The sequence below is a fragment of the Rhagoletis pomonella genome, unplaced genomic scaffold (assembly GCF_013731165.1).
Source record: "Rhagoletis pomonella isolate Grant_MI unplaced genomic scaffold, Rhpom_1.0 Rhpom_scaffold_00011, whole genome shotgun sequence".
NCBI lineage: Eukaryota > Metazoa > Arthropoda > Insecta > Diptera > Tephritidae > Rhagoletis > Rhagoletis pomonella.
This window is the reverse complement of record NW_023458565.1, coordinates 3,616,954-3,642,684: the sequence shown is the minus strand read 5'-3', so window position 1 is coordinate 3,642,684 and position 25,731 is coordinate 3,616,954. Positions and strand designations below refer to the sequence as shown.

Below are 25,731 nucleotides of genomic sequence, written 5' to 3'. Positions count from 1 at the left end.
GGTAATTTACTGCACTATATACTAATATGTACATAGTACATACTTATGTAGCTATATGAAACACTTCTATTAACATTATAAAAGGAACCATATACTCATATATTTTGCAAAAAAAAACAATAGTGAATAAAACTCAAATTCCTTTTCATAACAAAATGATTTCCGATTGAGGCTGTCTCCACTGCTTTAGCATACACAAGCAATCTCTCGCACGGCACCAATCTGTCCTTCTGATTTTTCTATGCTTGTAAAATTTCTTGTGAAGCTTAATTCCAAAAATAAACCGAAAGCATCAAATAAAAAAGATTAGGAAAATGAAATGAAAAACATTCTACATCTTAAAGCTTAAACAGACGGCAGCCTTGATCCGTATTAACTCGGACTTAATCCGAATCAACTGCAGTTAATTCCCGAGTTGATCCGGATCAACGCTGCCGTCTGTTTATGCTTTTACTTGTGTACTTTGGTAACATCCCTTCTACTAGAAAGGATAGAAAGGCTACCACTCAGTCTCTCTCTCGAGACAATTGGGCCAACAATTTTGGTGCAACAGCTATTTATATAATAAACTTCGCATAATTACAGGCAGAAGCGCAACAGACGCATAGAAAAGCCATGGTGGGAAGTAAGTAGTGATAAACAAAATATTGAATATATGTATTTATGTACGTACATATCTATGTATGTATATACGAGTTTGCGTACATGTAAGTTGGTAAATATGCATTTGGTATCGAAGTCGACAGCGCCGTAGGCGTCAACGTCATTGTAAATGTACGAGTAGTGTTGCCGTTTGGTTATTTTTTACCAACATTTTTTTTTCCTTTCCTTATCAAATTTGGTAATCTATTTTCAGTTCGGTAACTTTTTCGATTCCGTGTTATATATTTGTTAAGAAGAGTAAATATATCCTCCACTCACATCCATAGATCAATACAAAGCTATTCTAATTCTTTTTTTTTTAAGAGACCCATAAGAGTCTTCACAGGAAACAGCATTTTTTCTCTGTTTCTGCAACGATGTGGGTTTCCTGATACAGAAAAAGCAACTAGTCCTGCGAAAGTTGTTCCATCTCTAACAAACTGTTCAAAAGCGGCAATTGCTATACCTTTCCTATTCTTTCCCGGAAGGTTGTGGGTAGTCGTACCTTTCCTTTGCATTGTCTATGTGTAAGTCCAAAGCTATCATGGCTGTCTGACTGTCCGAGAAGATCCAACTTTCTAATTAATGAACAAAAGTGAAGTTTTTCTTCCAACTTGGGACATCAGAAAATCTTACAAGCCTTCAAAAGTTTATCTATTTGAGATATATTACACGCTTTAAATCATTTTGCATTCTCAGGTAAAATTTTGTATGGCAATATTAAGTTAACAGTTTTTTGCCTGCTTGTTTTTAAAATAAAGTGGAAAAAAACCTTGAAATTAATATCGGAACGAGATATATACGTATGTAATTTGTGTACATACATTCAAATTTCATGAACCATTTTTTGGAAAAACCTGAATAGAGAGTTAAAATTTTGTAGAAATTTATTCGCTGGTAAGTTTCACTAGGGATATTTTCACACAAAATCTTTATACACTCAATGTAAAAGTCCACAGAAAATTAAAAACAAATATGTCTCCTTGAAATATGCAACAACTTTTGTATGCTTTTGTTCATAAATATAACTTTAGCTCTTTTCGAGGTTGATGGTTCGGGGCTCGGGTCGTCAGTGTGACAATCATTGCTACCATCAGAATCTGAGTAACATATCATGCCGAAATCGCACACGATCTTCAAAAGTGACACATGTCAAAATTTGGCATTATTGAAATTAGTCGACTTCAATTCTCATATAAAAATTTAAGCCTATCACGATGGTTTTAGCGACCTTTTTACTTCTTAACTTGTTAGTTGTGCCGGCTCGAGTTCAAATGTTTTTAGACAATTTTAATTAAAACACAGGATTAAAATTGTCTAAAAACATTTGACCACGACCCGGGTACCACCTTTCCTATAAAAAAAGGAATTATAGAAATCGGTTAAAGTGGTCCAAAGTTATGCGGTAACATACATAAAAACATATTCCGACGACTTGATAACCTTCTTCTGGTTTTGAAGTCGGTTAAAAAATCCAGTTTTTCGATTTTCAAAAAATGAACACTAACAAAAACCCGCCTATAGATATGCAAAAGATCGATGGAAACCGACTTGGAAAAACCGAATCAATCATCCTAATATATGTATGTGCATAGCTTCAGTATATAAAATAGGTTTGAACTTCTTAATTTTTTTTTTGCGTTTTTGGTAACAAATAAATAGCTCTGATCCAGCACTCCATGAACTTACAGGATTTTACATGAACTTGCAGAAAGTTGCAGGAAAAATGTTCCCGTACTCCGAAATCCTCCAAAATCCTGTAAATGAGAGCGACTTTTGGAGAGTTGTGTAGAGAATGAAGTTGCAAGATTTTACCCGAACTTTTTCTTCTGGTAAAATCATGAAAAGTGTCAAGCAATCACTGGTTGACGTTTTTACAGGAAAAATGGTTTTTTTGTTCGCGTACTTTTTGTTGTTACTCACTTTTTACTCTCAATTCAGAGAGTAATTTTGCTGTTTGACAGTTTTACAGGATTTTTCACGAAAAGTATTGCATCAGAGCTAATATAATTATGGCAACACTGTGTACGAGCATCCATTCAGCGAAGCACCTTCGCTTACTTCGTATGCCTTATCACAGCAGCAGCGCATTTCCATAACTCATACATACATACATACATACATACATACATACATACATATGTACATAAGTATATATGGACGTGTGCACGCTTATCGACACTATTGGCGCACTTCGGCATCAAGTGGCTCCATTGGCGTTGGCGTTGGCGTTGACGTCGAGGTCGGCTTCACCTTTGGCGCTTTCGTTTGCTCCAACAGCTCGAATGCTGCTACCGGCAATTAAAGCATTCCAGTGGCACACGCTCATACAGTACGCCACGAGCCGCGCTAACGATTGGATGCGAAAAACTTCGAGTACGCACAACACAACTGTCAAGTGTAAAGTCGAGTATTTTACCGAGTCTGTGCAAACGTTGAGTTTTAAATTAAGATTTAATTGAAATAATTTATTGGTAAACTAGAACGATTTGTTGACAATTCAGCCGTAATATATGTATGTAGTGCATACGAAGGGGACTCACTATAATTGTAGGCACTGGGCATTAAACGAATTGAATCAAACGATTTAACTGAAAAATTTGTAGAATTACTAAAACGTTTTTTTTTTGTTTGTTTAATTGCTACTAGAGTTAGATTCAAACGCGCCGAAAAGTAATTCGAAACCCGTTTCCTTTTGCTCCAATGCTGCTGCTTGCTTGCAGCAGCTTCCAAGTGCAGTGCAACATTAATAAATGCAAAAATACGCAGCTAATAAATTATTTTAAGCCACTCGGCGTCTAAGTGGATTTGAATGTAATTTATGCAATAATAAACACATATAAATAGCAAAAAATTGTTTGTGAATTAACTAAACTTTGCCGGTAGCAAAGGTGCTTCAAGGCATTTTGTAAAGTGTTTTTGATTGAAACGTGTTGTTGTTCTTGTGGTTTGTAAGCAAAAAAAAAAATGCGATTTATTATTATTTTTTCATTTAATTGCGAACTATTAAACTTACAAAAATATTATTAAGTGTACATATGTCTGGCTAAGAACATATGTACATACCTACATCTGCTTTGGCAACACCTTCATTTCGTTGTACAAAAAAAAATAAAAACGTAATTAATAGTGGAAATAACTGATATGGAGAATACCAGTGTTTTTTCATTGATCTCGCTCGAAGCTGAGGAGTCGACGAGTGATTTCGCTTGGAATGTCAGCTCAACTGCATCGCCAAGTGTTATTGCCCAGCCGCTCGCGCTCTATCACAACCGCCGCCGTTTCTTATTCAGCGGTATTGTACTACTGCTCGGCGTTATTGGCAATTCTTTGGCGCTGTTGATTTTGGCGCGCAAAAAGGCTACTAAAAATAGCAAATATACGTTAATGTTGCGGTAAGTACAAGCATTTAGAAATCTAAGTAATGCCACAAGTGAGAGGGTAGCGAAGCGAATGCATGCTTTAGAAAATATTTGTAAATACAAACATATATACATACATACAAACACATTTATAAACGCTGGACCAAAGCATTAGCTGCTGCACCACTTAATTGGTGCACTGGCCGATTGGTGTTCAAATGAGTTCAAGGCGGCATAGTGGACACTTTATTGGTGTGTCAGCGCGCTGTTACTTAATTCAAAAATTGAGCCACGCTCGAAAAATTGCCTCAATAAATTCAGTTTTGGTAGTACATTGTTTATCAGACCCATCTGGCTATCCATACCCAGTCAATCAGCTTGTATTTTACAAAGTTATCAAGGATTTGTCGGACCGTTGCCGGTTCGAAATGTTGACATATTTTGGACTAGATACATATAAGATTCGGACTCAAACGCAATTTTCTAAAGCATCTTGGTACGATTTAAAATTATTAAACCCGTTTTCTCAAGTAAATTTTAAAATTGATCTGCCCTTCGAATACATCTTTTCAGAACAAAATTTGTCTTAAAAGGGCAAATAAATTTTAAAATACAGTTAAGAAGAGGGCCCTTAGGGCCGTTTGCACCATGTCTAGTTAATTCTAACTCCCAGTTAAACATCTTTATCGACGTTATCGACACCCATCATATAACATGTGCTCGATAAAGCAGTTGACGTGCTTAACTGAAGGATGTACCTCCAGTTAGCGTTAACTAGACATGGTGCAAACGGCCCTTAGACTTTCAATTTGACTTCACAGACGAACATATCTACAAAAAAAAAACTACTAAAAATTCAATATAAAAAACTATTCTGAAATTATTCGAGGTCGCTAATTACGTATCTGATATCAGTTTTTCTAATTCACAATAACGAATCCAAGCAGAGATCCAAAATAATTATCATCCTAATATTTGGGATCAAAAACGTCGCCTTGTTTTGAGAGACATTTTTTCGTCTTTTTTAATAATTATTTACGAGACATATCTTTTTTCGTCTCTCGGGACGATTATTTTCTGAAGGAAATTATTTACGTCTTCTTATAATAATTATATAGGATTTTTATCTCGTTCCACGTTTTCTCTTAATAGTATTGGTACAAGTATAGCCGATTTCATGAAATTAAGCGCAAATATCTCAACCTCATCTCGAGAGATGCAAAAAATAAAAGTCCCATATAATTATTATGAGAAAACAAAAAATAATGTCCACTGTAAAATAATCGTTCCGCGAGAAAATATTAAAGTCTTAGAATATTATTAGGATAAGATGAAAAAGTTTTTAGTCTAACGATTTTCGTTTCAGGTGACGAAAACCACTTTTCCATTGTTCAGTAATAATTATACAGCAATATTTAATTTAATTTCTTATATGTAATCGTTATGATCTCTGAATCCCAGACAACGTATCAGCTATTCACAAATTGATCATACTCAATTTTAAATTCAAAATGTAGGATTTTATTAGATATGGGCCATCCCATGTAAAAGATGAAAACAAAATAAATTTTAAAACGCCCAAACTGCCTCTATTGCAGTAGTAACATCTTTTTGAATAACTAAATTTCATTAATCTGTTGAAAAATATAAAAAAGAAGCAAGTTGTAATTTTTATCTACGGAAACTTTTGCTTCATGCTTAATTATTGTACACAAGTCACAAGGCTATGGTGGGACACAAATTTAAATATTTTTTTATATTTCTATGAAGATTATATTAACGTAATTTTTATTTAAAACGAAAGCGTATAGTTCATATTTTACAACAAAAAACATCTTTCGTGCAAATTTAGAAAATTTAGAAATTTAGGAATTCATCTTTGAGTGCACAAAGGTAAAATATGCTATTTTCAGTGTCCCACCAGTCACATTCATTCAAATGATAGTTACATAAAATCAAGAAATCGTTTGGTATTTTTGTTAAAGCAATTTTATACATTAGTTATCGTTCTATGTTAAAGAATATCTTTCGCTATTATATAAGTTCCGACGAAATAGTTATAATTCACAATTGATCGCATTCTGGAGTGAAATGTCCTAGCTGTCACAATTGAATAGAAAATATACATAAGTAAAAATCAAGCCCTAATCGCCCAAAAAGTATGCAAAGTTTTTTCTAAAATTTTCTTATTTGAAGCGAAAAAATAAGTTTTAAAAAAAATTTTACCCTTTTTCGATGTTAAGTGCTCGATATTTATATGGGCAATTCTCACAAACTTCGATTTTTTTTTTAATCGTGAGCACATGTCTTAAATTTTTAATATACGTTCTCTCAGCTGCTATAATACAAAATCTAAACCGTAATTCCTTCTTTACTTTCCCTGTCTCATGCATGTGTTAATCTCAATGTGTATACATTTTTATTCTCCGACTAATTAAAGCTTGTCACCAGTGATGCTGAGCAAATTTATAACACCAAATGTTGCCGTCTGACTATCTGCTATGAAAAAGTTCAGAAAGTCAAAATATTATTTAATATTAGGAATTCTATTTATACGAGCTCTTATCACAGTCATTTTCGATGTCTTAGCAGCATACATGAATAGGTAGGTATATAATGATTTGTTACACAATATGTGTTGTTAGAACATTCTGCGGATTTGATGAGACCGCTATGTATGTAGCTAATAAATAATAATAATAATAGATTGGCGCTTACACATATGTTAGTGTTTGGCCAAGCTTCTCCTCAATGAAAAATGAGCAGTAAAGAAAGTTACACATACGCCATGCACACCTAAGTAACACGCTTTTCTACTCATATTTCATAAAAAAAATCTTTGCGCATTTTCATTTGACCACCCATTATTTCGTATTTATCCATCGATTTTCTTCATCAGTACCTTGATTTTTTTTTGTAACAGAACAGGCTTTAGTACAAATGCAAAAAATTTGACACAGAACCTGTTATTATTTTATTTTTCTTCTGTTAAAGTTTGATTTTTTTCAGTTTTTCATTAAAAAATAAAAAAAAATTTGAATGGTTAATTAATTTGTCAGAAACTATCAGTCCTATCGGAAAGCGATGTATGTATGGTTTATGGAGAATTTCATTAGCTTTCATTTGCCGTATTGTTTTTGAAGCTCTTTAAATTGGTTCGTAAGATATACGTGATTAAAAGGAAACAATTTTTGCTTTAAGCTGAATAACGGTAAATTGCAAATATCTCGAAAACGTATCAATATAAAAACAAATTAACCCGATTTTCGGAATCACCGAGCAATTTTACATAGAAATTGGATAGCGACGTCTGGAGAACAAAAACCAAACTAAAATTTGTGATCCAGTGTAGTTAATGTTTTGATTTTTTTTTGCGACAAATGCGTATAGATCTTTCGAGCATTTTTATTCTTATTATCAGAAAATGAACAAAAGTTGGTCATTAGATAATAAAAAATGAAAAAAAACATTTCATTGAATACTAGGCTATTTTCCATATGTATCAAATTGATGCACAACGTACTTTGTGTTACAAAAAATTTCCGATGGATGTGGGTTAAGCATCGTACAAAAAAATGTTTGTACAAAGGTTATGAAGAATGAAAGCAAATTCTTAGAAAAAAGTCGGAACGAAATATGCGAAATAGTTGAATTAAATTCAAGCACAATAAAATAGTATTTTTTAGTTAAGAAATCTAAATTGGTAGTACTACCAAATAGGAAAAAAACTGTTATCCAATGCAAACGCATAATGCTCCTTAATATTGGTCAGTGCAATAAAAGATACAATAATAATTCCGGGATTTTCGGGATTTGTAATTTGCACTAATGACAATTATAGAAACTACTTTTCTTGACCAGTATTGGCTATATTTATTTTTTATTTAATAATTAATATTTTTTTATAAATGTCTAGCTCATCATATGTACATATAACACCGTGCGATAGTAAATTTTACACACAAAAATCAATATATTCACGAAACCATGGGCCAAATATAGTAAAATTGCGTTTTTAGTTTTTTAATCTGACGTCAGTAATCCAAAAATTATTTTAAAAATTCAGAGAAATTTGCTTAGAGAAGACGTATGGGTATCATATTAAAGAGGAAATCCTGTAGAATTTAAACAGATTCCAAGTTTTTGGTGCAGAAGGACTGATAAGTATTGAAAATGTCCTTTTCAAATTTTATCCTTGAAATTTCGCAATATTTGTTTCGAATTTCGTCCTTCCAACTTTATCAGCATAAAATATTACCTATTCGGCCTTGTGAATCCAAAAAAATTTAATTTTTTTAATTCAAAGAAATTTCATTTGGTACCCATATTTTTATTCTACATTGCATTTAATTTTTTAAATAATTTTTGGAATTAATCATGTCTTTGAAATTACAAAGTGCTTTAAAATAAATCCTGATGTCAAAGAGAAAAATAAAACCGCCTCTTTAAATAAAAAAGTAGGTTTCAAACCCATTGATTTTTTTTTTATTATATGGTAGGAGAGCCTCTCAAACAATATAGCAGTAATTTTTTCTATTTAAGTTGTGTGAAAGTAATAAATAAATGCCGGGATCGTAAAAAAGCGAAAAAAATTAACATCCTTAACTCCAATACAACTGATTGTTCAGATATGAGTTTTTACAATATAATTCCTATACATATTTAAGTAGTTATCTGTAGCTAGTTTCGAATTTTATATTTTTACGCCAAAAATGTGGAAATATATTAAAGTTCAATTTTCTTATATGTATGTGTGTACGTGTATATGAATGAAGCCTTTGGCTCTGGCACAAAGTTTGCACAAAGAAGGAAGAAAATTGTTTGCGAGTACATGGGCAGGTAGCCTACATACATAGATGTTTAGCAATAAAAAAGAGTGAGCTTAACAAAACATAACGAATAGCAATATGCAGCCAACAAAAATACACACATAGCTACATTATTCACACTTCTGCGTGTACAACGTTTGCTAAAACCAGATTTGGCGTAAAATCGTTTAAGATATTAAAAGCTTTTATTACGTTGCTTCCTTCTCCTTTATTCAATTACAAAAGTTGGGTGCTTGCTTTTTGACTTCAGCGGGAAGACGTATGTATATAATTTCTAATTTAATTCCCACTTTAAGTAGAGAATAAAGTTTAATGCATAGTACATAGAAGATACATATATACATACATATACCCAGAGGAAAAAAAAATATTCCAGCCATAAAAGTTGTGCACAGTTCATTTATGTATTTTAAGAAACTCTTACTACTTTCTTGTTGAAATGCTTGGCTGGGCCTTATTAAGTGGATTTTGTCGTTGTTTAATTTTAGGGCTTTTGCGGTTAGAATAATAAAACTGTACATATATATGTATTATTGTGAATGCGTTTTTTTTTGTAAAATGTAAACAAAGCAATCAACAAATGAAGAATTTTAATATAATTGTTTCTTGGCATTTAAATAGCTTTATTATTTGTTTTAAACACCGCAACTGAATAATTAATTACATAGGGTTACAAAAAAAGTTCACAGTATCGAAACATTTCTATAAAGTCTGGATTGTATTCTTTTGCTTTTCAATGTCAATTTACCCTTCGCTCGGCTAAATAGATTTATCAAATTATTTTTTTCTTTAGAAATATGTAGTCATAGGGGAAATTCAATTGCCGAATCAATAGCATATACTATACATGTAAATTAGAAGAATTTGTTTTGCTTTAATGAACAAATTGATTAATAAGTATTACAAAAAAACAGTGTCTGCATATTGAACCAAACCTCTATATCCCCATGTTCTTCGACGCCCTGAATGTGAATCCGAAGGTAAGTAGGGAAGAATTCTGATTCCTGAAAAATTCGGAAGTTCTGGTGTGACGAATTCCTTAAGAAGGATCGAAAGACTTTCGACTTTGTTCAGAAAAGTGTGATTTCCGACAAATTCGGATGCTTTGGTTTAGTGAGGAGTAACATCTACTATTTTGTGTGTGTGTGTATGTGTAAGTTTGATAGCTTTTTTTTCAAAACACAGGCAACAAATTTGAATGTTGAGCTCCCATTAAATTGTACTCAGAGCCATTTCTGAAAAAAAATCGCCAAAAGTCGCAAACTTTTTTTTTATAAAATTCATGGAATCGGCTTAAAAAATCTTTTATTTTAAAAATGAGATTTTGTTATAACATAGTTATTAAAACCAGAAACGAATATAATATCTTCAGGGTAATAATAAATAATACAAATCACTTATATGATAGTGATGTACAAAAAATTTTTTTTAAATATGCATACCTTTAAAAAATGTTTTTATTAACACATTTCCCAATAGGACTGCGCAGTTAATAAATTTATTATAACTCATTATAAATGGTTAATCGCACAATCCGCTTTTAAGCGCTCGGCGTTAAAAATAAAATAAAATTCTATAATAAGGCGAGATCAGCTATTTCCACAAATTAAATTGCAAATTTCACATTCAGCGGGAATTGTCACAAATGGTGTTTTAATATTGGCAAATGTTCGATATGCTACAATAAAATCGATAACAATAAAATGTGTTGCCACACCAAAATTAAAGCTCTAACTCCATAACCTACTTATCACGTGTTTCTACGCATTTACATGATAGCGCAAAAAAATTTAATAAAAGGGAAAAAAATTTAAAATGAAATTTTTACGCGCAAATATCCAAAAAAAATCACCAAATTGGCGCTAAATCGCCCAATCTGTACTCTCTGATTGTACTGGCTAAATACATTAATTTTGTACGTTTTTCTTTCTTCCGTTTTTCACACAAAATAATTGCAAAATTTTGTATGTCTATTTTAATGCGATGACTTTGGAAGAAGTGACTTGCATCCTCTTCTTTATAGCATGTTCGACTGCCAACTTGTTGGTCATGGACTCTATTCCTGTGGCACGGCACGGACGCTTGTTTATTTTTTTTCGATTTACAAAATCTTATTTTAAGGTTAGGTGTAATGAAAATATTGATGAAAATAATTGGCTTCCAAAATAGATTTTTTGCTTTTTATGACGATGGGAAATAATTCACTTCAAAATGGAAACTGCGCATAACAATTGCGCCTAAAAGTATGTCAGAGGAACTTGAAAATTTTATGTTTTTATTATGACTTATTGAGTACGTGACAGCGACGAAACAATGTTTATGTTTGCGTTAAAGTTTTAGGCGCAGTAGTTAAAGCAATTGTTATGCGATGAACTTTCTCATTGGTGCGGGAAGAAGGCCGTTAATCATTGAAAAGTCTCCGTGTGGCGTAAGTTGCAAGCTTTTACTTTTTTTGCATTCAATAACTATTTCTGATGACATTCCCGTTCAAAAAAAATAATTTCAAAGATCCGTTAGCATTGGCCTCTGTAATGAAGTTCTTGTGAAAGGAAAGGGAAACAAAGGGTCGTCACTCGAATTTGTAGAAAATGAGTTCGATCCTTGGGCCCCTCATAAATCGCTTGTACACAAACGAGGGCGAAAAGATGATGATTCGGGTCACCCACAAGAAGAAATTAGCTTTTATTTAAATTGTCTAGTCCAAGAACTAAAGCGAAATATCATCGACGCACAGTGTGCGTAAGCTAATGTAATTCCCTTTCACGTAAAAATATTAGCATTGAGCCACAATTACTCTTTGACATTAAAAAAATTTGCCAAAAATAGTGTTCTTCGAAAAAAACATGCAAAATCCACCGCATTTGTTCCAAAAAAAAAGTTTTGGTATGTTATATTATACTTATAATATAAATTTTGAGACGAGAAACACGACTCCGCTCTTTAAAAAATGAAAACAATTTAATACCTCAATTTGGACTAAAAACCCCTAATAGCATGTTTTATACAAAATTTAAGCACTTGTTTATGGCACTACAGCAAAATGCTGAGAAATCTATTTTCGCAATTTGGCAAACTCCAAATTAATTTTAGACCCATTGTTTCTTCGGCAATTTTGCTTAGAATTATACGTAGAGTCATTTGTGCTATACGCGCATAGTCAAAAAATTACCCATAAAAATTTACCCGCCCTAATGTATTCACAGTCTTCAGTTTTGCAGAATTTAGCGTAGCTGAATTTCCCAGTAAAAGTTTTTCAACTGCAATATAATCAATAAACGATCTGTTTCATAGATAAGTTAGTTGGGCTTTCTCTATCATTGTTGTTGGAGCGAATACAACATATGCAACATATACATACTTATATATGTATATTACACATGCCATACATCAGTATATGGCTCATTCCACAGTGATGGGTGTGACATTTCAACTCACATTTTAAACTGTAATATAAAATTATTTAAAACGAGTATTTTCTAATAGGTTACCTAGAAAAAAAAAAACTCGAAAACAATTTAATCCAAACGAGTTATATGAATTATTTTGAGCATGAATATACATTATTAAACAACTAAACTAACTTTATTTCTCAAAAAATCGAATTTTACGAACACATAAAAGATTCTGCCACCTAAATACGGGATAATCCTTGATCGGACTCTTCATATCCACTGTCTGTCCTACACTTTTAATGAGGCTGTTACCTGTCAAACCGTATGAGATACTGTTTTTACCCTGATAAGTGAAGTGATGGTTTCTTTTCATCCAAGACAGCATAGCTTAAGTTTTGCTATCGCTTGAGCAACATATCTTTTTCTGTATGTGATCACAAACAGATATATGATACATTTCAGATCAGCAGATATGTAGCGGTAGCTGTCCTTGGCGGAATTTTATTAAAATTTGTCAAACTTTAAACAGTGATGGGTGTGACCAACATAATCTGTTTTTTTTTCGAAAATAAAAGCATATAAATACTTAAAAGCAATTCGCACATATTCGCCTGTGTCATAGCGTTACTTACGTAAGCTTTTTTACACTGTCCAAGATGTGTTTTCCTTCAAAAAATAACTATTTTGTGTATTTTGTGACGGGCGTGACATTAAAATATGCCTTGCGTCAACACATATTTAGTGCTGACGAATTGTTTTCTCCATTGACCGTTTAAACAATGCAAAAAAAAAAACAATAGGCTACGAAAATCAGTCTTGTCAATTTTGATGAAAATTAACTTCTCATATGAGTTTTTAAATGGTACAACCTAAAGAAAAAAAATATCCGATTTTGAGATAAATTTCGAAATTTTGCTTTCAGTCTTGAAAATTAGATTTATTACTCTTGCTTACTAGTGTATTATACACTCAAATTCTTAAGTCTATTTTCTTTTCATTCGGCATCGATTACCGTGGAATGAGCCATATCTAGAAAATAAAATACCGAGACTTTGCATGGGAATTCCCGTAGCGTCATAAATTATTGCACAAACTGGTAGAAACATACTTGAACTTACATATGTGCATATTTACAAAAACAATTAACTATTACGTATGTACATAGCATGTATGTATAATTTAGAGGAATGTAATTTGTTGTTGCATGACAGTATGACAGTCTCATACAATTTTCTAATAAATTGGAAAATGTTTCGGAGAAAATGCTGAATGACAGAGCTAAAGTTATGCATTGCATATTAGTATTTTTAAATCAATGAAGTCTCGTTAATAATGGTTTATATGTACATGAATACATACGTACATATTGCTGTGAATACCTTTATTACTAATTAGTAAGTGTTTTAGTACATATAAGTGTTTAGTAAATATTGGAATAAAAATGGGTATGCTCCTCTGATGCGCAGTAAGATATTTCAATGCATGTGTGGGGTTTTAATTTCAATTGAGTTTTCAGCAGAATAATAATATCGGTTCTATTCAGTGTGTAGGTACATTTATTATATATTAGGTGGAAATCGATTGAAGTTAGGTACAATTTCAAAACAAAAAGTCCTTTTTATATCTGAGCACAGTTGTACACATAACGGTTGTTTGTATCAGTCTAAAATCGAGATAGATATAGACAAATGTATACATAAATGCTCAGAATGAAAAGAGAAATCGATTAAGCCATGACTATCAGTCCGTCCATCTGTACACACGATAACTAGAGTAAAAACTGAGATATCTTAACGAAACGTGGTATGTGTATTTCTTTTTTGAGCGAAGGACAAAATGGGACACGAACCAAACCTACCTCTCACATAAAGGTAGCTCGCAAAAATAGATAAACTATGATAAATCACTAGCTACTCAAATTTACCATGTTAAATTTACCTTTTACAATATCCCAAGAATCTGGAACTGTTTCAATAAGATTTATGTTTATGTGGTCATAAGTGTGCGGTGCCACGCCCAAAATCCAATAAAGTGCAATAATCGATTTTGAGTCAATTAGCTTCACTAGTTACTGATTTATCGCAGTTTTCGTGTTTCTTTAAATTACCGTTATATGAGAGGTGGACGTGGCTATTGCTTGATTTCAAAGATGTTCAACAAACTTCTTAGCTGGGTCCTAAACAAGGCTCGTACCGAGTTTGGTAAGGATTGGTGAAGCGGCTATTAAGATACAGTATTTGATTATAAGTGGCGGGGTTACGCTCCTTTTCCAAAAGTTTCATAATAGTATTATTTTGGATCCAATAACATTTACTGAAATATCGTAGTTTGCATTTTTCGAAAATACCATTTTATGAGAAGGGGACGTGATTGCAGTCCGATTTTTCCCATTTTCAATAGCAACCTATCTACAACCCTACATACCAAATTTTGTTGAGATACCTCAATTTTTTTCTTGAGTTATCGTGTACACGGATGAGCGGACGGACAGACAGACAGACATGGATTATTTATGTATACATTTGTCTATATCTATTTCGATTGCTTCATGCTGTTACAAACAACCGTTATGCGAACAAAGTTACATATAATAATAACCTTGTGCACAAGTGCGCTCGGGTTTAAAAATACACTAAAACTAAAAAGCAAACTTTATCGGAACCATTTGTAATTAAGTGTTTAATTATGATGTTAAAGAAATGAATATGAAATGAAGATAAATCTTTTTACGAATTAAGAAATTGATTCCAGGTAAACTGTTTAATTTAAATATTTTTAATTTTTTGAGTATCCATGGGGAAATCGGCACAAAAATGTATGTGATATCTTTGACAGTAGTATTACAGATTGAAGGGGTGAGATTGAAAAAATCGTTCATTAGATTTTTTAAGCACCACCCTAATGTATATACATAATTAGTTAGTGTCCTAATGGGTACTTTATATATAAAAGTATTTAAGGGCCGTTTTTTCAAGTAGGTTTTAAAATTTATCTGCCCTTTAAATATAAATTTTGTTGCGAAAAACTGTGTTTAAAGGGCGGATAAATTTTAAAACCTACTTGAGAAGACGGCCTTAAGTATGCCAATTCGTGGGCTCAGATGAGTATTTCAATTAAACATCTGAATCCTGCAAAACACTCTGGCTTTACTAAATTACAATTAGAGCTATGTGTGCACAACCGCTACCCGGCAAGATTGCAAAACAACCAAAGTGGTTTGTTATCAACAAATTTGTGAAAACAGTATTTTATTTTATTGAAAAATCTTAAGTGAATGTTTTAGTCATTTGTCATTTGAATGAACTAAGTTATCAATTTATTAAGGATTAAGGCAAAATCCGCTTTAAGTTCTCATTTACTTGTTGGAAATTGGGAGCACAATTGGAATGGGAGGGAGTGCTGTTGTCAGCGTTTCTAAGAATTGCTGTTGTTGCGTCTAATATCAATCAACTTGAAAGTATTTATTTTTCTTCTTCTGATATATTTTCAAAACATTCACTAATTAATTTAACTACTATTTACAAAACATAAATATGAATATAATATACAAACATATGTAAATAACTTATTTTTAGAATAACAAATTTACGGTAATGGCGACTTGGCCAATTACCAAATATAGACAAGATTTTTTTGTTTGCAATTCAATGTCCAAACGAAATATTTCGCGTGGGCTTAGAAATGCAAACAACGCTTTTCGATTCATATATGTACGTAATATACGTACGTATATAAGTATACGTTGTTTGCATTTCTCATAAGCTAGGAAACAAATGATAAAGATTTAAAAATATTGCCAAAGAAATAGAATGCAAAAGCTTATGACAGCTCGTTGTTTGAGTAGGGGCATCGTAATGATAAACACAACATTAGTATGATTTAGCACATTTGTGTTGAGCACAGGAATTTAATGGTCGACTATGATGGCACCCCCGTAATGAAAGTGTCTACTATATATGGGGCGTTCCATACCAAAACGGACGGGGTTCACACTTCATGTGTTTGCTTTGTTTACAATTTTTAAGGTTGATGCATGAACGAACGATTAAAGATCACCCAGGACGACGCGCGAGAAAAAATTATTTTTTTTGCAGTGACGTCACTTTTTCGCCACCATGTGAATGAAACGGAATGCAACCTGTGTGTGAATGAAAGAACCGATTAAAAAATTACGTCATCAACTATTGTTTTTTTTTCTCAAATGCAATTACAGATACACGGTTGCCGTGCTGGGTGATCTTGTTAGTTGGTTCATGGGGTTGATGCATTAACATAAATAATAAATATTTAAATAAGTATGAAATTTGAGCTTGATTAATGCATTTTTAAAAACTTTACAGCACAAAAACAAAAACAAATCGATTTATTATTTTTCCAAATATCTCGAGAACGGGGAAAGGAAAAATTTTGATAAAAATCACACATACACACATCAAAATTCTCTATGAAAAGAAATATTTTAAACAAATTTGTTCTTGAAAAATTTTTCATATACAAATTTTTTGTTAAAAAAAATAGTTTTTGAAAATATGCCACCTTAAAAAAAAATGAAAAAAACTACAATGGTAGCTCTGAGTATTGCGCAATATATAAGTGTAGTATTATGGGGTGCACTCTACAATAATTTGAGTTATGATTTTTTTTTTGTACATAACAAATTTACAAAATAAAGTGCAAGTTTTAAGCTACTGCAAAATTGCGTTGATTTTTAATATTTTTTATGCTGACTCAACTTCGGTTTGTGGCCCCCTATTGTAGTTTTTGTGGTTTTTGTCGGACCTAAGTAAAATAGGTTATTGTTATAGGATTCTGACTTTCATTTTTTGGACCAGTCTTATGTACATACATTTGTATGTACGTTTACTCACAGAAGTATTCGTCGTTTAGTCTTTTTTCACAATAAAGTGTTTTCCATTATAAATCTTTTTCATAAACTGTTATTTAAAATATAGCTCATTCATACAAAAGCCATAGAAATCAATATTGCAAACTTTGAACAAAAATTCAGCGAATTTCAAAATATGGTCATGGAAACTTCAAACTTTTTATTTAGATTTCTTTTTTTTTAATTAATAATTTCTTGGTTAGAGTGAGAAACTGAAATTTTGTCGTACAAAGAGGAATTATGTTTATAAGCATTATAAAGTGACATTTTCCTAATACTTGGCTGCAGATATATGTAAATATTTATGTGCATTAGGGCGGTTCAATTTGTATGGGATATTTTTTTGACTATGCGCGTATAACATAGAACATAAACAAATTTGCCGTAAAAACCATGGGTCTTAAATCAATTTCTATTTTGCCAAACTGCGAGAATAGATTTCTTAGCATTTTAGCATTTAAAGAAGGTATAAAAACATAAAGAGATTTTCGGTATGATAAATTCATTTCTGCACTTTTTTCTCAAAACTTCTACTAGAAGGCGCAACAGTGAACATTTTCTTATTTTCATCCAAATTTATTTTCGTAATTTGGCAAACTCCAAATTGATTTATGTATACCATAATTCTGTCTACATATGCCCCATGTCGTATGAGCAACATTTGTACTGTAAATACATTTGTAAATATGTATGTATCTGCTTTAAAAGCGATTAAGTTTTTTATGCCTATGCTATTTTTATACCCGAGCGCACTTGTGCACAAGGGTATATTAATTTTGTTCACATAACGGTTGTTTGTAACAGCTAAAACGAATCGAGATAGATATAGACAAATGTATACATAAATGATCAGGATGAAAAAAGAAATCGATTAAGCCATGTCTGTCTGTCCGTCCGTCTGTCCGTCTGTCCGTCTGTCCGTCTGTCCGTGTACACGATAACTCGAGCAAAAATTGAGATATCTTAACGAAATTTGGTATGTAGGTTTCCCTTAATCCAAGGTAGGTTGGTATTGAAAATGGGCGAAATCGGACTTTAACCACGCCCACTTCCCATATAACGGTAATTTCCAGAAATACGAAAACTGCGATATTTTAGTAACTACTAAAGATAATTCACTCAAAATTGATATTTATAATAAGTTTTAGACGAAAAATAAGAATATTATAAATTTTTGGAAAATGGGCGTAGCCACGCCCACTCATGGTTATATGCGTATATCTTGGTAACCGCTGCACCAATTTCTTCCAAACTTGGCACAGTTGTTGGCCTTCGCACAACATACTAAATGGCCGAAAATTTTTAAAATCGCTCAATAACCACGCCTACTTCCCATATAACGGTAATTTTCAGAAATACGAAAACTGCGATATTTTAGTAACTACTGGAGATTATTCTCAAAATTGATATTTACAATAATTTTTCGACGAAAAATAAGAATATTATAAATTTTTGGAAAATGGGCGTAGCCACGCCCACTTATGGTTACATGTGTATATCTTCGTAACCGCTGCACCAATTTCTTCCAAACTTGGCACAGTTGTTGGCCCTGGTACAGCATACCAAATGGCCGAAACTTTTTAAAATCGGACAATAACCACGCCCACATCCCATATAACGGTAATTTAGAGAAATACAAAATCTTCGATAAATCAGTAAATATTGAAGCTAATTTATTCAAAATTGATACTTGCAACAATTCTTTACCAAGAAATACGTTTATGGTAAAATTTTGGAAAATGGGCATGGCACCGCCCACTTATGATCACATATATGTATATCGGTAACCGTTCTACCAATTTGTACCAAACTCGGTGTGGTTATTGTGCTTGCCACATATAAGCAAAACGTTGAAAATTATTGAAATCGGACTAAAATAACGGCCGCTTCTCATATAACGGTAAATTTCAGAAATGCTTGAAACTTCAATATTTCGAAATTGAAGGACGCTAATTTACTCAAAATTGATACACCCCGGCTTACCATCTAGCGGAAGGTTTCGGAAAGGTGAAAAAACATATTTAATACTTGCGCCGGGTATTTAATGTTCGGCTCCGCCCGAACTTAGACTTTCTTACTTGTTTCAACTCGCTTTCTTCTTTGTCCAGATTTCAGCACCAACGTAACAGACATACCTTATATAGCGAAGAACATAGAATTCATAAATATATAGAATATGCATAACAAGTCTAGACATCTACCCCGTCGGTTAATCAATTTAAATCAGTCAAGTTTAACTAAATTAAATCAATTAAATTAAAATAAATTGAGCTCTGCGATCAAACAAAAAAAAAAACAGATTTCATTTCAGTGATCAAATTTAGAAAAAATTATCACACTTTTTAAGTCCAAAAAAAGTTATTTCAATTCAAAGTTATCGAAATTTTTCCCCTAAATACGCAATGTAGCTACTTGAAGCTTTCACTAAATTGAACTAAAATTTTAGGGGCAATAAAATTGTGTACTCACAAAAAAATTCCAATCAATTTGAAAAATTTTAAATTTAAAACCTGATTAAAATCAAACGGCTAAAAAAGTTTGGAAATGCAACATTAAAAACTTTTTTATCTGATTTTTTTTATTTGTGCCGCCGAAAAATCTTCATCTTTTTTATCAACAATTAATCAAATTACATCAATCGATTAAAAAGACCGACCGTAACTGAGCAATGCTTTCCATCATCACAACACAAATTAATAGAGCTTTACTGGATGATGGCATTATGAATTTTACCAGAAAATTTACAAAATATCATCATACTATCATATCGGCACTTGAAATGCAAAAAGACGTAACAACATCACCGCTGAAATGTAAAAAGTCATAGCTAATAAAAAAATTCGAAATTCACTTTTTGACTTATATGATGGATTGCATCGAATTACAACTTTCCACATCATTTTATGAAAAAATAACAATATTAGTCATGACTGTCCATTTCAGTTGCGATGTTGTTACGTCTTTTTGCATTTCAAGTGACGTTATATTTATGTAAAGATATTTACTTAAATTCATTTATACATAATTGTTCACTAGTGGTATTCATATTGTTCTATAATTCGTAATTGACGAAATAGTAAAAAAAATAACATATCGCTTTTAACCGACACTTTTGCTTTTGGTTTTGCAAAAGTGTTTTACAAACTCCAACAACAATTCTCAGTTGATAGTATCTTATAACTCGTAATGAATTAAATGAAAATAAAAAGCACAGCGAGATTTTGGCCGTTTTTTCACAGTTACAATTGTCTTTCTGTCATCTGCGTATTCACATACCAATGTTCATTGTAAAATGTACAAACGCGGTTGTAAAACTCAAAATTTTCAATAACAAAATACAAAATTATAACGCAGCTTCTGCAATCCACTTCCGAGTGAATATCAGCCTTCACCCAATTACTGTCATTATCACTGACACGAGAAATCGTAAATTCAATAACTGTTTACCAATATGAATCCATAAGTGTTTATTCCTTGCACGTAAACACTTTTAAATGGTATTTACATCTGACAGATATTAATCTGCAATTATTAAAATTAATGCTATTACATGAAATAAATAAGAATTTACTGCTGAAATTATCCGCTTAAGTGTGTATGTATGCATACAAATACATATACATGTATGTATGTATATTTTAATGCTCTTAAGCGGCTCATAAATACATATGTATATACTTAATCAGCTTATTTGTCTGTTCAGTTATAAGAAATTAAGGCAGCTAAAGATGAAAAAGCTGCAGCATGTGGTTGACTTGAAAGGAAATGTCTCAAACAGCTTTTTCTAGCAACAACAACACATTTAATTGATTGATATCCGCTAAAAATATACATAACTAGGTACTTATGTAGGTATACATATATGTATGTACATACCTACGTAAGCATTAACTAAATACATATTTATATATGCATGTTTAACTCAATACAAGGGATTAGCAAAAAAGAGATGATTTGATCACCAATGTGAAGTGCTGGGTGCATTTCCAGCGTAAAAGTAATACTCTGAAAGAGTATCTAAACTTACAACGTTTGAAGGCTCTTTAAGACACACAATGAAATGGGATTTAAGTAAAAGAAATCTTAGACAAGGTAACGATTTCCGCCCCTTTGGTTTCACTGACATTAGCGCCTTACTTACTTACAAATTATACCTCTTACACTTATTTACGGATGTGCGTGAGTGTGATTTACGCCAATAGCTGTTATCAAAGCCAATGTCATTCTTTCTTTCTTCACATATAAAGCACTTATATATATACATTAGGGTGTCATGGGTTATTAGATGGAACTTTTTGCGAACATCGATATGCCTTCAGGTCCCGAGACTGAGGCAACCACACATGAAAAATTTCACATATGCACACTGAGCCAAAAGCACAATGTTTTTTTTCAACCAAGTTATGGTTTGTTTTTTTCATTGTCAATAAGCCAATTGTAAGAAATGTGATTCAAGTTGAACATTTGAGAACAAATTCGTATGTATGGCAGTGGCGAGTGGCGAGTGCCGTCAGCGCGATACATAATTTTTATATTTTTTCTGTATTTGGTTTTTCTTAATTACGAAAAAGCCTCTGTGAAGTCCAGCACCAAATCCAACGATGAAGAAAATTGATTAAAGTTAAATATTTGAAGACACATTTATAAAGCGGCTGTAGCTGAGTATGTAGAGACACTTGCTGTTATTTGCTATTACCGTCAGAGGCATTACATGTTAAAATGGTAATAAAAATTTTTGTTTTGTACCTCCGAATTATGAAAAAGCAGCTGTGAATTGCAAAACATAAACTTATTCAAACGAAAAATCACCAACCAAAAGTTTGGTTAATGTAAACAAAATTGTGGTTAATATTACCAAATCATTGTTGAAAATATCAATCAAGACAATATTAGGCGTGTTTTATTTGACGCGAAATTTAAGCTACTAACTTATTTTGTATGGAAGATTTAGCCAACATAACTATATTGGCTAAGTCTTCCATACAAAATTAGCTAATAGCTTAATTTTCTCGTCAAATAAAACACGCCTATTAATATTGGTTGATATTAACCAAAAATCACATTGATTCCTTTTCAAGTTTGAATATTAACCAATTTTCAGTTGAGTTTTCTCTCAGTGCATATATGAACATACGCGCGATACTGCTATAGCTTTCCAGGGATGGTTGGGCTAAGTGAGGTTAGGTAAGGTTAGTTTAGGCGTGCTGCTATCGAAGAAGCCTAGTGGAGAGGATTTATCCAAAACCGTTCCATTTTGCGTGTACTGGCGAAGCAAGGCTTTCGATTTTGTGTAAGGTTTTTTTTCAACACTTCTAAAAGTAAGTTCGCGGTGTGTCTCTTATACACCCAATTCACTGTTAATGATGTAAGTACGACATGCCATCCTCTTTGGTCTTCATTTCCCGCTTGCGCAGCGGATTTCGATAAATTCGATTCAATAAGGCTTTAATGGCTTTTGGCGTTTGCGCAGTGCGGGAGCAGCCGAATTTTCTATGGTCGATTATTCCATTAGTCTCCTAGATTAACATCATGGACGATATACAAAATTTCATTTCAGTGAACACAACTGCCCCAAAAAAAAAAATTAAACACGGAAACTTTGCGTAAATGTTACTTAGAGGGAGTTTGTTCACTAATTACTGTGAGAATGGGGGGCGTTCGAGAAGTGGACCAAAAAATTTTCACATACCTATGTGAATAGGAAGAAATATAGAGGGCATATTGCATTTCAAAAAAAAAAATATAAATTGAGACACCCTAATGTACCTAGCTGGATAAGTGAATGAAATAAGGATTATTTGATAAAATTAGTAGACACTCAATTTACCCAGTAATTTATGACGTTATGTTCGCAATGTCATTGGCAAAGAAAGATCATACCAATAGCGTTGGATGTAATTGTCCTTTAATTCATCATGGCTTGTGTAATAAAAAGTATGATTTCGATTGCGGTTTTGATTGCGGCTATGTGTGAGATATACAAAATTTCCGCGATAAGTTTTTACATTGTTATTAGTCTGTTCCTTTGAACTTCGGACTAAACCCTGTGCAACTGTCAAACTAAAATTTTACTCTCTCAAGTGAGAGACGACGGGAATGTAAAAATCACTATTTTCTGCAAAAATGTCTGTCGATTTGTTTACATGCCATTGGTACAGCACTGATTTGGCTGAAACATCACTAAATAATTATTAAATAAAATCTATACAATTAACAAATATTTCGTTGTTTACTTCCATTTTTCAACAAATGTAAGGTTCTTTGTTTTCATCGCGTTCTGTTTTTGTTTACAAATGCAACCCTGCCCATAGTTTGACACTCTTCATGGACTTTCAGGAAGAAAAACTTCGGACTAAATGCTGGAACTTCTTACCGGAAACAGTTGCTCAATTACTGTCTCAAAAGAGTTCCCAAGGTTTTATGTCTATAGGAACGACTTCCCGTAAGTACTGACTAAACCCTGTAAACCGGACTGCTATTGGAACAGACTATATGACTGGGGGCCTCCTCTGGCAATTAATTTGATAGTTGGCTTTGCCATTATCATTATTAGCATTTTACATTAACAATATTTTAAACAATATTTTAACATTTCTTTAGAGAACCTTTATAGTAATTTCAGCTCGTAGTTTTCCTATAATGCAATATACCAAAAAAAAAAATATAAAGTGTTTATTTTTTCACTGCTTATGGATTTCCATAATAACAATTTAATAAGAGAAACAATATGACTCAGGAATTCATATATTACAGCACTTATTTTAGATGGAATTTTATGTTTACATACAGATATAAATGGTTTTATAATTACACACATTGCTAAAAACTTGATAAAACGTACTAGGAAGCTGATTATTCTTATTTACAGTGACTCAAACAAGTTACCAATTGTTGTATGCGCAATGTTTTTCAAGTTGAATTTTTTGTTTTTTTTTTGTTTTTCTTTACCCAAAATCATGTACATCAAAGTTTTAACACATTTTCAAAGTCTTTAATCTGAATCTTTAGCACATTTTGGGTAAATAGTTTTATAGCCCACACAATTCTAGTGCAATGAAGTGCAAGTTTCAAGCGGCTACAAAATGGTTTTTTTTTTTTTTTTTTTTTTAATAATTTTTGGTGAAATGTTCTAAAAATTCAAATTATAGAGCTCGAAATTTTTATGCAAATGTGTTGAATTTTCCTAAATTTTGTATAGAGTTCAAAACTTTGTCAATTTTATTGTGGGTTCGAAACTTGCTTTACATTATTTTGGCTAAGGCTTGGACAATATTTTTATAGAGAAGTATCAAAAAAAATAATGTGTCGGCCGCTGTGGTGTAGTGGTAAGCAGTGCGCGCTTTCACTCATCAGCACCTGGGTTCAAGCCCTAGTCAAAGCAACATCACAAAAAATATAGAAAAAGGTTTTTTCTTAACAGCGGTCGTCCCTCGGCAGGTAATGGCAAACCTCCGAGTGTATTTGTGCCATGAAAAACAGCTTCTCATAAAAATACAATCGCCGTTCGGAGTCGTAAAACTGTAGGTCCTTCCGCTTTGTGTGACAACATCAAGGCGCACGCCACAAGTCGGAGGAGAAGCTCGGCCAAACACTAACATATGTGTAAGCGCCAATCTATTATTATTATTATTATTATTATCAAAAAAAATAATGTAACTTGAAAAACATTGTGAACATTAAAACACAATATCAACACGTGAACGTTGGTTTGAGTCACTGTATGCACATACACACGTGTTCATACTTTAGTTAAGTCATGCAAACACTCAATGAAATGCATTACAAACATTGGCCAATCATTTAGAATTAACTGATTCGAACTTTTATCAGATATGCAAGTGAAGTAATACTTAAATACATATATACCTATGTATGTAATTCTTCATATTTATTTGTTTATAAAATCAGCGTTAATACCATTTACACTTGAAATATAGTTATTTATATGTATTACCTTATTTGCGACTTCAAGCACCATAGCTGATGTATGTATGTCGACTTTTTTTTTAGAATCTGTTTCAAAGATAGGACGAAAATTGTTTAAGAAAAAATTATTCATATAAAATTAATTTAAATATTGCGTTGCACATAAGCTTAATAATCCTTTTTCAGTTCAAAAATTTCACCTCGCAAACAAGGACAAACCGAAAAACACTCTGTTTGGAAAAAGCATGTTACTTTTTTCTTAGTGTACAAATAGACACCTGTTGAATTACCTTTAGGGTGTTAATGCAATATGTACGTATGTACATAGGAACATACATATGTATATATGCTGAACATAGCTTGGAGCTCACTTAACTTGCAACTGTTAATTAACAAAATTGCTACTCGTTAATGTATGTGTATTTATATCATGCATAAAATAACGGAAAATTTGCGTAGGCATTAAGTGCTTAGGCTCGGTATAGTAACTAGGTCCGTTAGAGTCAGATGGTATCGATATTAATTACAACTGTGACAAACGTTTCTGTACATTAGAGCGTGGCAGAAAAAAAGTTCACTGTACACCCCTGAATCTACAGTATTTTTGGAAGGCAATTTTCAAAAAAAAAACAAGTAAGAGCAGCGCTGTCTGCAAATTTTACTTTGACAGATTACTGCTTTTGAATACATCTGCA

General features: G+C 32.4%; 2 protein-coding genes across 4 annotated transcripts in view; one reads left to right on the top strand and one right to left on the bottom strand.

The window, feature by feature from the left end:
• Positions 1 to 25,731, bottom strand: part of LOC118747292 (integral membrane protein GPR155-like) — a 346,226-nt gene that overhangs the window by 105,165 nt on the left and 215,330 nt on the right. The window lies entirely within an intron of this gene.
• LOC118747295 (prostaglandin D2 receptor-like) overlaps positions 2,955 to 25,731 on the top strand; it is a 36,330-nt gene continuing 13,553 nt past the window's right edge. Inside the window, exons 1-2 of one of the 3 annotated variants that reach the window (XM_036481301.1) lie at positions 2,955 to 3,042; positions 3,674 to 4,037. In XM_036481301.1, coding sequence (XP_036337194.1) covers positions 3,787 to 4,037 — 251 coding nt within the window. In that variant the 5' untranslated portion in view covers positions 2,955 to 3,042; positions 3,674 to 3,786. Of the gene's footprint in view, positions 3,065 to 3,673; positions 4,038 to 25,731 lie in introns of all 3 variants that reach the window. The other 2 variants (XM_036481299.1, XM_036481300.1) reach the window with 2 other exon arrangements.